The following is a 15,444-nucleotide window of genomic DNA, read 5'->3' on the forward strand; positions in this document are numbered from 1 at the left end:
TCAAGTACGTATTAAATTACTGGAAATTTAAATGAATTTCCGAAATTACAGTTTTTAAACTCAAGTCTAAATATGAAAATTTATTAAACGTTTTAAATTCATCTTATGATTTATAAATAAAAATTAAAGATTCAATTCGTCATGTAGGGGAAACCAAATCGATGCCAACGTGAGCTACGGATAATTCCTACGCACGCAAGACCGACGACTAATTTATAAGCCAAGCCTACAAGTACTCACTTTGTTACAGCAACAAAATTAATTTAATTACGGCAAATATTGTTTTTCCTCACAAATTAAACTTCAGGACGTGAAAAAATTCACATAATCCCGCTAAAAAAAAAAAGTTTTGATTATACAACAGAAATCCATGTCACGAAATTCCGAATCGACTGACATATACAAATTTTTGTCAAATCTTTTTGTCTTATAAATTTTGGGCTCAGGAACTTAAAACAGTTTGGACTTTTCAGACTTAAAGAAATTTTAAGTTTCGGGACTGAAAAAATTACGGTGCTAAAAAAAAAAATACTTTTCGAACGCAAATTTAACGATTTATATGTAGATCATATCGAAAAAATATATTATTTTAACACCGAAATTTTTTCTAAGTCCCGGTTTTAGTTTGATTAAGTACCGAATAATATTTGATTCAACTAGTTAGTATTTGTTGTGACTACTAAACTTTTATGGTAGCGATAACTAAAAATAAATAACAAAATAATTTTAGTTACTTCAACTATTTTCTTAAAGTCATCTAAACAATAAATAGTTACAATAACTACTTAAATTTGTTACACCAACTAAATAAAAATAGTTGTCTCTTTCTAGTTGTGGCAACTACTGAGATTTTTCTCAGTGTATTCATTTGAAACATTTTTATTAAGATTATTTAATTCACAATATCTCTTTGACAATATATGTGATAACACATAAATTTTAAATCAACTATAATTAATGAATGATTACTAATTAATATCAGTTACAATAGAACTTTTGAAAGAAGATGAAAACGGAATTATTATTTTTTTTTTTTCAGCATTACTATTGTCTTTCAGCCCATGACGGATGGAGCAGAGCATTTTTCTTACACACTATGGGGTTTCATTAATTACTGAAACATAATAAAATTTATTGGTACTACTAAAATTTGATAGTGATGAAAAATTTTTATCGCAACTACTGAAATGTAGTTAAAATTGAATAAATTTTAAGTAATTACAGCAACTTTTTCGTTAGTTCAAGTAACTAATTTTCGTGAAAAACGGATGAAAATTCTATCATGTCGCATTAAACTGTAACGAAAATTGTCGTCTTTAATTATTATATCAGCCAAATGACGGATTTCATGTGTAAAAAGTGCAGCGAGTATGCACTTATTGTAGTAAAAAATTTTAAGGTCAAAATATTTAACTAGTATCTAAGCGGCACAAAACTAAGTCGTAAGCTTCATATTCAATTTAAATTAACAATTAATACTTGTTGATATCTTGTTCAATCCAATTTAACAAAAATCCAACGATTTCTTTAGCTGTGCTTACTGCAAAAATTATTCGCGAATTTAACTGAATTGTTTACTTATTCGAAAATTTTTTGGATCCAAAAAATATTTGTTGAATTGACAAAAAGAAATTAAATTTCTCGGAATAAGTACTATTCTTTTAACGCACAAATTTTTGTATGCTCCAACTAAGAAAAAAAATTTAATTAAACCAAGAGAAAAATTTCTCGGGAGAAAAAATATACATAGAGAAAGGAGAAGTCGTCGGTACTAGACAACGGCAATGGGAGTAGTTCGGTGCTCGCCACTAGATGGCGTCTACCCCTTGTAGTGTCCCTGTTAAGAAACTTATTTCAGAAGTATTATATTCTAAACTTGAGATCAATTCTGGCAACAATTTTTCCCTGTTATACAACAGAGTGACAAGTGCTTCTTTTGATACTCAACTTTTTTGGAATATTTTATTATGAATGAATGGCTCGATATCATACCTTTAGTAATGATATTATATTGAAAGTAATAAATATAATTCTAGAAAAGAAGACTAATTTGTTTTCATTCGTTAACTTTACTTTAATATAACTAGTTAATTTAAATATAAAATTACAACAGAATAAAAGTTATAGATACCATAAATACTATCTTCTGATTTTGTCCTTAAGGACATGGTAAAAAAAAACATAATATTAAGAATATTTCACGTACCTCTCACACTGGAGATACACCCAAGATGTTGTAAATAAGTACAATGCCATGCTTGTGGCAATGCTTGACCCCATCTTTATCATAGACACATACCACAGGCTTTGATCTTTTTTTTCGGTCCGGTACAGGCAGACAATCAAGTATAGCTTTGTTAAGCAATAGACAGAGTAACCGTCGTTATGCTGATTTGACGGCCTCTGTGGGTATTACTTTCTGATGAATTTATTTCCAGTGTTGTGAACAAATAATTCGGGTGAAGGAAAGACAGTATTCCATCGAATATCATCATAATTAAAATTAATAAAATAACAATTATTACTATATTTAAATTCATTATTAACTCGCACGCAAATGTATATTCGCTAGCGTCTTCACATACATCCTCCTACTGTGTTGTATGAAATTGATCTTCACATAATATGAATCTGGATCTTAATAATTTTAAATTATTTTCTTTGGTAACTGAAAAAGTAAATAAGAGTTGGAGTAATAACAAGAAATCACAATACATTATTTATATAAATAAAAAATTACACTTACATGGATTCATTTTATTCGTAATTTCTTTAAATATTTATTAACTGACTATCACTTTCTTCTGCTATGTTTTATTTACTTAAAAAAATCAATAAATGAATAAATGAATTCAACAAATTTTATTTATGCCCTCGCAGATTTGAATCACGGTGGAAACACCGTGAAAGTGTAAACACCGTGGAAGGGTTTGTTCCATTTCACCACCGGGTATACACAGTGTATCCACTGTGATTACGCGGTGTATCCACCGTGATTCCACGATTTTATTATTATTATTATTAAATTTGCAATAATTTTTTTCCCCTTAAAAAATAACAATACGTTGAAAAATGTATATGTTGACAGTGGTATATTTTGCAAGGACGCTAAAAATCAAATAACTGAGGGCCTAGAGTTTTTATTTAGGGCTACTAGAGTAGAAAAATAGATAGCAATAATTGAAAACTCTTTCACTGTTAATTTTCTACCCTCTGCAGTATTACTCATCACGTATTCTATTAGAGAAAAAAAAAGAAGAATAATATCATTTCTTATTGTTTATAACACTCTTGCTTTTAAAATTGATAATTTAAAAAAATAGGGAAGTTAGTAAATCTAGTCCGATTTTGAGATTTCGAGTCTTCATCAAATCTCCATGTAAAAGTCCTAGAAAGCCGTTTCAATTATTCTCAACCAGACTGCTGACTGTAATTATTTAAAAAAAATATTAAATTGCAAAAAAAAAAAAAAAATTTTAATTCGATCTGGAATGTGATCTAACGTAAGAGAAGCATAACTTAGACAAAGTAATAGTCCGGGATAGTACTCAGTACTGTCCCAGAGAGTTGCCACTACTTTATTGTTTCTTCCTTGTATACACAACCTACCCTTTGCCTCGCGTTCTAACTGATATATGCAAACGGTATACGGATCTGACGACGGCCGATTCACGCGGATCAAAGGATACAGAGTTAGTGGCTCTGCTCAACGACTCATACCTCGAGCTATAACGCTCGAGTGCTTTTATATCTCTAATCAAATTTTCGATAGGGAATAATTTATCAATGTCACTGGTGGAAAATGACGTTCGATTTCCTTTGTCGATTGGTCGTTGATCCGTCATATTTCCAATACCTTGGTCAACGCGTAAAAGAAAATGTTGGTCTGTGCTTGCGAAGTGTCGGCTGTTCTACTTTTTAGTAAACTTTGGCAACTAATAATAATAATAATTAAAAAAAAATGTAGGATGGATATAACATCAACAAAATTTTCAGTTGGAACCGAAAAAAAAAAATAGTCGTAAAAAAACATCCTACTATAGGTACATGACAAGGCAAAATCACTTTTTCCCGGGGTGAGTTATTATTTTTTCGTTTGAAAAACAGTGCATCTTGAAAATTACCACAAAAAATTTTGGCTGAGTAATCATTGAATGGGCTCATTTTGTAAATGCTTTTATGATATTACAACAAGCTGATAATCCGTTTCAAGAGTGGGAAGTTAGTTGTCAGTTAATCGTAGTCTCTACGGCAGTACAGTGTAGGACGTTCATTCAATCTGCACGCGAAGTAAAACTTTTCATTAAATAAGCAATGGATATTTCATGGACTGCTTTGCTTATAGTTATAATAATTGGTTTAATTCTTATAAAATACACATTTTTTGGCAAAGAAACACATTTCAAAAAATACGGAATCCCTTACTTAGAACAGCATTCAATTTTCTACGACGTTGTTCAAATAATACTGAAAAAAATATCAATCGTCAATCAAACAGTAAAAACATACAATCATGACAATTCTGCTAAATATATTGGTTACTATGAGTTTAACAAACCTGTAATAATGATCCGTGATTTGGATATTTTAAAAAATATAACAGTGAAGAATTTCGAACACTTTGTCGATCATCGCAATTTTACAGACCCTGAAATCGAGCCATTGTTCAGCAACAATTTATTTTCTCTGAAGGGCGAAAAGTGGCGAGAAATTCGAACTCTGCTAACTCCTGCGTTCACATCCAGCAAAATGAGAGCCATGTTTAAATTGATGTCCGAGTGTGCTAATAATTTTACTGATTTTTTGGTCTATCAATCGCAAAAAGGATCGACAGTATTCAATTCCAAGGATATTTTCACACGTTACACTAATGATACAATTGCTACATGTGCTTTCGGTGTTTCTGTTGACTCAATGAAAGATCCCAATAATGAATTTTATGTTCTTGGTAAAAAAGCTACTAATTTTGATGATATTGTTCAAACGATCAAATTTGTTCTCATGATGACTTTCCCAAAAGTAATGAGATTATTTGCTGTCAAATTGTTCGACAAAAGAGTAGATACATTTTTTTCAAACCTGGTACGAGACACAATTGCAACAAGAGACGAAAAAAGTATTTATCGGCCAGATATGATCCAGTTGATGATGGAAACAAGGAATCATGAGCCAGGTTCCAAGAAACCCGAACTAACTATAGAAAGTATGACGTCCCAAGCATTCATATTCTTCTTCGCGGGTTTCGATACTACATCGACCCTAATGTGCTTTGCTGCCCATGAGATCGCTGCCAATACGAACATTCAAACGAAATTGCAAACCGAAATAGACCATGTACTGGAAAGCTGTAATGGAGAACCGACTTACGAAGCTATTAACAGTATGCAGTATCTTGAGGCTGTTATATACGAAGCATCGCGATTGTATCCTGTAGTAGTTGCAGTAGATCGTGAGTGTACTAAGAATTTCGAATTGCCTCCAGCTGTACCTGGTGCTAGACCGTATACTCTCGAAGCCGGAAGTACTGTCATACTCCCAATGTGGGCGATCCACCGAGACCCAGAATATTATCCTGAGCCAGAAAAATTCGATCCAAATAGATTTTTGGGAAAAGAAAAGAAAAACATCAACACATCGGCTTATTTTCCGTTTGGAGTTGGGCCCCGAATGTGTATCGGAAACCGATTCGCACTTTTGGAAACTAAAGTACTGTTTTTCCACCTCCTGGCCAAGTGCAATATCAAACCAGCCAAAAAAATGATTTTGCCAATGAAGATCAGTTCTAATTCCGGTGCCGTAACTGCAGAAGGTGGATTTTGGCTTGAAATTAACCCGAGATAAATTCATAAATAAAACAAATTGATTTTGTAAATTTTTATATATTTGTATCTAATCAAAGCTATTGATAAAAAATTAATCTTACTGTAATATTTTTTAGATATAAATGATATTTGGGTTATATGCAATAACATTACATAAACATATTTTAAGATTAATAAAGTAAGTAATTATATTATTTTTATGTAGGTTATCATTTAATGTTGAGATGATGACGTAATGCTACTCCCACAAGTATTATTCGTTCTGGCGCACAGGGATGATCAACACATTTTTTTAACCAAAACTAACTGGTAGATTAGCAAAGTCACAGTTACGCTGTTACTTGCACGTTTAATTTATAAATAGGTATAAGTTATGAGAAAGCACGGAGGATACTACTACAAGTCACCTGTTTAAGAAATGGGCTGTTTAAATATTATTACTTTATTAATAAATAATTTTTTTTTTTTAATTAGTAACGTAGTGACTTCGAGTTTTAAAAAGCTGTAACAGAATCATGTCTATAAATTAAGTACTGCCTGACAGTATGTCAGCAATAATCATTTACGTTATAGCCTATCCCATGCATGCATATCTTAATGACAAATAAAGAAGAAATTTGTTATTTGAACGTATAGCGATTTGTGACAAAAACTTTCCCGAAATTTAAGCCCGTATCATATATGTCGGACCACGAGAAAGGGCTCCATAACTCATTAGAATCTACTTTCGCAGGGATTTTTCCAAGGCACTGCAACTTCCACTACGCGCAGGTAAATTTAAATAAATCTTTTTAACTTTCCGCTAAGAAAATTGAAAATTTTCAAAAATTCGGGAAGTTATTGGTTTCGGTCCGATTTCTGAAAATCGAAATTTCATCAGATGTCGACGTTTTGAGGTCCTAGGAAGCTATTCTGACTATTTTTAGAATGATGTCCGAGTGTATGTATGTATGTACATATGTACGTACGTATGTAAATACCTGTATCTTTTGAACGGATGAACCGATTTTGAACTTTGAGGTGTCATTCGACGCGGCTTGTCAATATCTTGAAGCTGTAATTGAACGTGATCAGTAGGGCTCGTTCAGAGATATTCCAAAAATAAAATTTTTTCAAAAATGTTTCTTTTGGATAACTTTTAATGTGCTCGATGGATTGATTCCAAAATCGACTGGGCTCTAAAGCTTTATAAGCCGCGTCGAATGCCACCTCAAAAAATCAAAGATAGAAAGAGATAGTTATATCACTTGTCATTTTACTATCTCTTTCTATCTTTGATTTATCATTTGAAAATTACTTTATCGTCAGCAAAATACAATCACGACGGTCGGTACTTATTCGACACGTAAACACAAAGGAGACTTCAGATACCTACACACTTTCGTTCTAACTATGCAAAGAACAAACTATCAATCTCGACAACTAGCTGAATTTAATCAAACTACTGGCACTATTACTGTTAGAAATTATTTTTCAGACCTACGAAGTTATCCAAGATCAGACCAGATAAAGAAGACAACAAAATGCTCATTCAATAAATTTTTCGAATATTACGAAAGCTTTTGGTTGAATTAGAGAGGACCAAAATCGTTTTCTGTATACGGAATGATTGGTGATAGAACAAACAACCATATAGAGTCCTATCACCGAGACTAGAATGCTGTACTTTGAAAATTTTCCAGCTAAAACGAGATAATAGAACGTGAAACTATAGCATTACGCACCGGCTACGTATAAGTGAAGATGTGTTAAACGTTAATGAGGACCATCTTCTCGAAGTAAAAACATCATCTGAGTGGCTTCTCCCAGGTCGAAGAATCTTTATCCAAGCCCAAATACTGGCAGAAAAAGAAACTTAATATAGTAAGTATTACAAATAATTTATTATTTTTTTTTTACAAATATACCATTCACATGGTTTTAATTATAAAGTAGAAACTCTATAGAGTTTTAATTAGAATTAATTTTTTTTTGAAAGTTCAAGTTTAATTTCAAAGATAAATTATTTATTGAACCATTCATAATAAATATTAATGTCTCGATGTAATATAGGATATACTATAATACAATCCAAAAATGTAATTGGCACTTTGTTGAATAACAGAGGTGTGCTAGTGCCAAAATTGTTCTTAACTTTGGAATTTAACAGTTCTGAGATATATATCTTGCCAGGGACACTACAAGTGGCTGGGCGCGATCTCGTGGCGAGCGTCGAACTACTCCCGCTGCTGTTGCCTAGCACCGGTGACTTTCCTCTTCTACATGTATATCTTTTCTCCCAACAAGTTTTTGTTCTCGGTTTAAGTAACTTTATTTTTTTTGTTTGGAGCATTAGATAAATCTTGTGTTAAACGAACAGTGCTTATTCCGAGACTTTTTATTGTCTTTAAACAAAAAAATGAAATATTGCTATAAAAAACTAATACACATCTCTCTTCAAAAAAAAATCTCTCATATTAAGAAATAAACTTTTCAAAATAAGTGATTTAACGACCACCCTGATATTTATATATAATTCTGTATAATTATATATAATTCGATATGAATCATATATAATTCTATATAAATCATATATAAATATATAGTATTATATATAATTATATAGAATTATATATAATTTTTTTCCCCGGGTTGATATGATACAATATGATATAATTTAAATTTTTCAAATCGTTTCAAATTAGATTTCTTAATCAGGGTAGGTTCAAGAAAGCACGGAATGAAAAAAGTATTGAGTCCCATTCAATACTTTTGAATTCCACATCAAAATTGAAAAGAATTCACATGATAAAAAATTTAATCCCATTCAATACTTTCGAATTCCACTTTGAAATTGAAAGGTATTAAAATAATGAGAGATTGAAATCTTTTTAATACTTTTCAATTCCACTTTGGAATTGGGAGGTATTGAAATGATGAAAGATTGAATTCTTTTCAATACTTTTGAATTCCATTTTAAGAATTACAAAGTATTCAAATGATCGAAATTTCAATTCCATTCAATATTTTTCAAAATCTCCGTATGAGTTAAAAAGAATTAAAATAATTTTCAATACTTTTTAATGAGTATTTTTAATCAGGGTGAAATAGTAAGAACGAACATTGCCGACCCTAATAGCACAGTTTGCTTTTCCTGATTAAAAATACTAAATGAAAAGGATTGAAAATTATTTCAATTCTTTTCAATCCATACGGAGGTTTTGGAAAGTATTGAATGGAATTGAAATTTCGATTATTTGAATACTTTGTAATTCTTAAAATAAAATTCAAAAGTATTGAAGGGGATTAAATTTTTTATCATTTGAATGCTTTTTAATTCTAGAGGAATTTAAATATATTCATCGGGATTCATTCTTGTATGTTTTGAATACTCTTCAATTCTCGAATACAATTTAAAAGTATTCAACATAGGGGGGAGGGCAAAAGGGGTTAGGGTAGGCAAAACGGGGTACCCCCAAAATTTTATAAAACATTTTTTTTTTTTGTCTAATTACTATAAATTCAATATATATGCGCATTTTTAGTCCTACGCATGACATCTGGAGCAAAATGGACCAGTCGAAATTTCTGAAAAAATGATTCGTTCCAATTTTTAACGTCAAATTAACCGATTTTGATGGTTGAAGCGGCAATGGACGTATTCTATTGAATTCTAGAGCTGATAAGATTTTGAAATTTTTTAGCTCAGTTGTTTCAAAGATATTCGCAAAAAACCGTTTTTTACCATTTCTTTCTCCCGCGATAACTCTCGAACGAATTATCCGATTGAGATGGCTAAGGCGGCAATCGTCGCGTTTTATTGAGTTCTAGAGCTGATTAGATTTTGAAGTTGATCGTATAAGTCGTTCCTGAGAAATCAATAAAAAACTAAAAACTTGTAATTTTTACTTAATCAACAAATAAAAACTCATTGCATCTAATTGCATTTATTTATCCGTATTTAATTATTTTAAACATTTAAATACATGAGATTTAAATAAAAAAAAATTATTAATACTTAGTAATAATAATTAATTTAAGTGAAATAATTTCATTTTTTGTCCTACATTAATATTAAGTATTTATATAAATACTTAATATTGTAATTGATACCTTTAATTCATATAATAATAAAAATTACACGAAAAAAAGACAAGAAACAATAGTTTTTTTCTTCTATACAAAATTATTTTGTAAATATTAATATCTAATAATGTTATTCTACAGATCTATTAAACAATTATTTGTTTACTTTACAAATTGAAGTAGTAATACTTTTGAAATTACATATTCTTAGAATAATAATTAAAATAATAATAATAATAATAATAATAATAATAATAATAATAATAATAATATTAATAATGATAATAATAATAATGATAATCCTTCTTTACTGTTGCGTTCTTAAATTTTATCTTATAGACAGCCAAATTATCTTGATTGTCAAATAGTTCGATTCATTTACACACAATTATCCATTACACTCATTACTTATATGTACCATCGTCATAATCCATTCATTCTCTTAAATTTCATGTATAATTATTGTAATTATTTTTCTAATTGTGATGTTAAAAGGCGATAAACATTTTTTATTTATTTAAAATTATAAATTATTTCATTGAATTTTTTCTTCCGTTCATGAAGATGACGTGACTGTGATTTGTGATTGCAATTAAAAGAGAAAATAATAAAATTATAGTAAAAATAAAATGATAATTATTTTTTCTTAAATCTTATAATGATAAATCTTAAAAAAAAAATAATAATAAGAGTACAAAAACATAATATCTTACAAGATTTTATACACATTATCTTTGGTAGCAATTGCTAAATAAATATTACAATTTCATATTAAAAAATAATAATTAATTTGAAAATTATAATATTTTATAATTTCGAAATGAAATAGAAAATTAATATAATGAAAAATATTAACAAATTATTAAATAATACACATTTAATTAATACTTATTAATGTTAACCGAAGAAAACTAAAAAAAAAAAATATGAAAAAAATTTTACCGGTAAAAATTTCCAATTAAAAAAAAAATTATAATTACTTTCTTTTTCGTACTTTCGTTTTTTAGATTTGGATTAAATTCAGTCATTAAAAAAAAAATTAATATTTGTCATAAATTATTTGTTTGAAAGTGTAACTTGTCAATTATTTAAGTCAAATATATATATATTAAATAATATAATAAAAACAACTAGACAATGAGATTATTTTTGAACACTAATTATTAGGGTAGTGGCTAAAAATTAAATTTTTTCAGGCGTCCTATATAAAGCTTCTGTTTAGTGAAAAAATACGTGGAGAATTTGGTTTTTTCTTTTTGAGTAAAAAGAACACGTGCCTCAGGTCGAACAAAGTCCATTTTTCGATACAATCGCGGTTTTTTCAAATATCTCATGAACTATGCAGATTACGGGAAAAAATCGTAGGAACAATTTTGTAGGAAATTAAATTCTTGACAAAAAAGGTCCTGTTCATTATTTTTATAAAACGTGTATTTATGAAGATATTTTGAAAAAACTTTTTTATAAATCAATTGAGCATTTTAAAGATTGCGAATGTCAAAAATAAAGTTTTTTCTTAAGTATAGACAACTTCGTAACTCATAACATATCAATCATTCATGCTTGTTATAGTTTCTATATACTTAGAAAAATGTTATTTTCAAAATTTGTAATCCTTAAAACGCTCAATTCATAAGATCTAAAAAAAAGTTGTTTTTTTGAAATATCTTCCTAAATACACGTTTTAGAAAAAAAATGAACATGGCCTTTTTTGTCTAAAATTTAATTTCCTACAAAATTGTTCCTATGAGTTTTTCCTTTAATCTGCATATTTTATGAGATATTTGAAAAAAAACGCGATTGTATCGAAAAATGAGCTGTGATCATTCTGAGGCACATGTTGTTTTTACTCAAAAAGAAAAAACCAAATTCTCCACGTATTTTTTTAGTAAAAAGAAGCTTTTTATAGGACGTCTGAGCAAATTTAGTTTTTAATGACTACCCTACTAATTATGAAAAACCTATCGATAGTCTCATGCGATATAATACAAAATCTAATTTTGTTGTAAAAATTATGAAATCAATCTAGACTTATCGATATCATATATAATTAGCCTCTATATGCCACCACTAACTTCAAAAAAAATATCTAGGTTTTTTGTTTACGTTAACTTTTTTTCTAAGTAAACCTACAAAAGAAGCAGAGTGACAGATTCAGATAAATAATTTTACAATAAAAATACATTAATAATCTTCGGTATTTTGACATTAGTAGAAAAAAGAAAAAAAAATACTTTAATTAAATTTTATCTTTGATAAGAAAAATATGATGAATTATCTCAACAAGATGAACTTTTAAGCTCATTAATATCAGCAATATTTTGTAACAATGCTGCGGCTTCGTTATTATTTGGCTGTGTTTTACTAATGTTGTAGCGTTGTTTAAGAGTGCTTAATGCGGATAATAGTCTTGAATTTGATGACATTAGCCGGGTGTTTGCTGCATCCAGAGCAGCTATTTGTTGCTCTTGAGCGTCGATTACGCGCTGCTTGTACGAAAGTGCTGCAGACATTTTTTGTTGTTCGCGTCGTAGTTCCTCCTCCACAGAAATCAATCTGTAGTCATATTAACAAATTTATTATTATTATTATTATTAATTTATATTATTTTTTTTTAAGTAATGTCAAGGAAGGTAAAAGACCCATTACCCACTCAATTTTCATGGGAGTAAAATTAAACTACTTAATCTAATTTCTAAATGAAAAATCATTTTTTTTTATAGTTTCAAATATTAGAATAAAATTTTAATCCTAAGAATTATCTATATTATTAAGAGAATAAGGAAAATTTTGTTCCCACCATATCTATATGATAGAATTAGTTAATGTTATTTAAATTGGTATCATTAGATAGGTCTTGACTTGAATTTGTGCCTTTTCATATTTTAAACTCTTTTCAATTGCCAAGTATTGAGATAAAGAAATTTATCTATATCATTCGAATTACATTTAAATTACGCTGGAAATAAAGATGATCGTATTTCTTTTCTTTAAATAAATTAATACTTTAATTATTCTGTCACTAAATATGACTGAATGTCACTGAATATATAGCTATATTATTTATATATATAAAACTCCCTTTTGGTTTTAGGAAGCTTCTCAAAGCCAAAAAAGTGTGCATAGAAAAAAAAAGGATTCATTGACACAAAAAATCTTTACTCGACTAAAGAAAATTTTTACTTACCCCAATAAATTTTTTGCATTGTGAATTAAAAACAAAAATTTATTTAGAACTAGAAAAAATTACTTGGCGCAAGGAATTATTTCTTGACCAAAAAAATCTTTTCTCGCCCCAAGACAATTTTTGTATTTAACTGATAATGCATAACATTTCTTGGTGCAAATTAAAATTTTGTTGTGGCAAGAAATCCTTTTTTTCTGCGTATTTTATAAATTTATTAGTGATATTTGGGTTGCTCGTAATTAATAAAATAATTATTTATCAATCATCATTTGTTTTTTAAATTACAAAAAAGGATTAATCAGTTAAAATGAGCGACTAATGCTACTGATCGGGTTTAGGGTCTTTTACCTTACTTATATATATTTTTATTTTGTTGTATGTGAAAGACCTGTGAATCTATTTAAATTTGGTGTGTGAGAAATTGCAATGTTTTACATGTACATAACACGTGCAGACTTTTCATTATATATATATTTATGTATGTGAAATACTCAAACTGCTGTGTCCATAAATATTTATTATATTTTCTCGGAAGTGGTAAGCAGTGAAATAATTAAACAATAAAACAATACAATTGTATTCTTAATTCATAAAATAAAATTTATAAGTCATCAATTATTACAAAAGTGCTGAATAAAAAAAAGTAAACAAAATAGTGAATATTATATTGAATGTGTGTATTTTTTAAGTATTTTTTTTATGATAAAAAAATAACAAATAAGCTTATTAATAATAATTAACTCTTACACCAAGATCCAGATAAAGTCACAGTTACCAAATGCAGCAGATAGAATGCAATAGGAACACATAATAAGTTAAAAAATAATTACATTTATCATTGAGAATAACAATAAATTTTAATTTTCATTAAAAAATTTTTTTTTTCAGGGAATTAACAGAAAGATTAACACGTAGAAATTAATAGTGATTAACAGTAACAAAAAGTTATAATAATAACATATTTTTAATGAATGTAAAAAAGACAAAAATGTCTATTTCGATGCTATTAATTAACGATAGAAATAAATAGATTAATATTATTAATTGGATTAAATAAAAATACCTGCTAATGATATTCTTCATTTTAGTATCAGGCGCATTGCCATCAATTTCGGCGTCTTCAGCAGCTCCTAATCTCGCTCGTAGTCTATCCACGCTATTTTGTAATCGTTCTATTTCCATTTCATACTGCAAACGAATATAATTATATTGTTAGTTACTTTAAAGTTAGTTAACATCTTAAGATGAAAATTAATTACAATTATGAAAAATTAATTTTTAATGTTAACAACATGTATAGCAGGTGTGCCGTTAACTGATACCATTGTTTGAATTTTATTCCACGTCAAGTGATCCTAGATAATTGATCCCTTAATATAGACTAAGAAAATAATCGCTGCAAATAAATCATGTCCTGATCAGTGGACAGTAAAAAACATTGTGTATCTGTGTTGAATCAACACACTTCACTGTGTTAGTTTAAAATATTAAATCGATCTACTATTTGACACTTTAAAAATATTACTTGAAATTATCAACATTTATTGAATGTTACTTAAAAAGTTAATCGATAGTCACGGAAAAATTATTAGAAAAATGAAAGTAAAATCGAAATTTTATAAATGTTAATTTAACTTAAAAGTTTTAATCATTAAAATATTAAATTTACAATTTACTGAAAACTTAAATTTTTAAATTATTTTTTCGCTAACTGAAATGTGTTTTTGTTTTTTTTTTTTAAATCAATTGATTTACTATTGACAACTGCTATGAAATATTACGTGTTTTTTTTAAATCTTAACTTCAATAAAAACATTTTGTGCTATCAAAAAATTCACGATTCAAAAATGTAAAGTAAAAGTTAGCATTTTTTTTTGTGACGTCAGACATTTAAAAAATATTGAATTCATTTCTCGTATTAGCCGAATTTTGGGTTGAAATTTAATACAATTTTAGTGATAAAATTTAACACAAATAGTCTGTGCAATACTGTCCAATTTTTTGTATGAATCTTTGGAACCACAATAACTTTTGAAAAATATAATAAATTGGCCTAATTTTTTTTTTCTTAATTCTGTATCTTTTGTCACACGAACCCTTTTGAAAATCACTATCTAACTTCTTTTTGTTTAATTGTAATTAATGAAAAAAAAAAACTTAAAACCGGTAATTCATAAAAAATTAAGCTGCCATTTTCTATTTTTCTTATCATTATTTTTTCTTTTTTTTCCTTTACCAACTCTGGCAGCAGCACAAGTGTGGCAGTAGAATTAAAAAATAAAGTGTTATCTAAATAAAATTTTAAATAACAAAAAAGAAACTGACAGAAAAAAATAAAAATAAAATAAATAATTAAAAATAATCAAAGTC

At 28.3% G+C, this 15,444-nt stretch overlaps 2 protein-coding genes across 14 annotated transcripts in view; one reads left to right on the plus strand and one right to left on the minus strand.

The window, feature by feature from the left end:
• The first annotated feature begins 4,255 nt into the window (after nucleotides 1-4,255).
• LOC130668438 (cytochrome P450 9e2-like) lies at nucleotides 4,256-7,580 on the plus strand. Of its 2 annotated transcripts, XM_057470737.1 has the most exons (3): nucleotides 4,256-5,867; nucleotides 5,939-6,593; nucleotides 7,300-7,579. In XM_057470737.1, exon 1 carries the CDS (start codon nucleotides 4,315-4,317, stop codon nucleotides 5,839-5,841), a length of 1,527 nt encoding a protein of 508 aa, XP_057326720.1. In that variant the 5' UTR covers nucleotides 4,256-4,314; the 3' UTR covers nucleotides 5,842-5,867; nucleotides 5,939-6,593; nucleotides 7,300-7,579. The 2 variants fall into 2 exon arrangements, with proteins under 2 accessions (XP_057326720.1, XP_057326719.1); XM_057470736.1 differs by having other exon boundaries at nucleotides 4,256-6,593; nucleotides 7,300-7,580.
• Nucleotides 7,581-10,811: 3,231 nt separating this feature from the next.
• LOC130667379 (disabled homolog 2-interacting protein) overlaps nucleotides 10,812-15,444 on the minus strand; it is a 76,816-nt gene continuing 72,183 nt past the window's right edge. For 7 of the 12 annotated variants that reach the window (XM_057468898.1, XM_057468897.1, XM_057468891.1 and 4 more), the window contains 2 exons: nucleotides 14,138-14,262; nucleotides 10,813-12,443 (listed from right to left, as the gene is read on the minus strand). In XM_057468898.1, coding sequence (XP_057324881.1) covers nucleotides 12,167-12,443; nucleotides 14,138-14,262 — 402 coding nt within the window. In that variant the 3' untranslated portion in view covers nucleotides 10,813-12,166. Of the gene's footprint in view, nucleotides 12,444-14,137; nucleotides 14,263-15,444 lie in introns of all 12 variants that reach the window. The other 5 variants (XM_057468890.1, XM_057468889.1, XM_057468893.1 and 2 more) reach the window with 4 other exon arrangements.

This window comes from Microplitis mediator, chromosome 5, assembly GCF_029852145.1.
Source record: "Microplitis mediator isolate UGA2020A chromosome 5, iyMicMedi2.1, whole genome shotgun sequence".
NCBI lineage: Eukaryota > Metazoa > Arthropoda > Insecta > Hymenoptera > Braconidae > Microplitis > Microplitis mediator.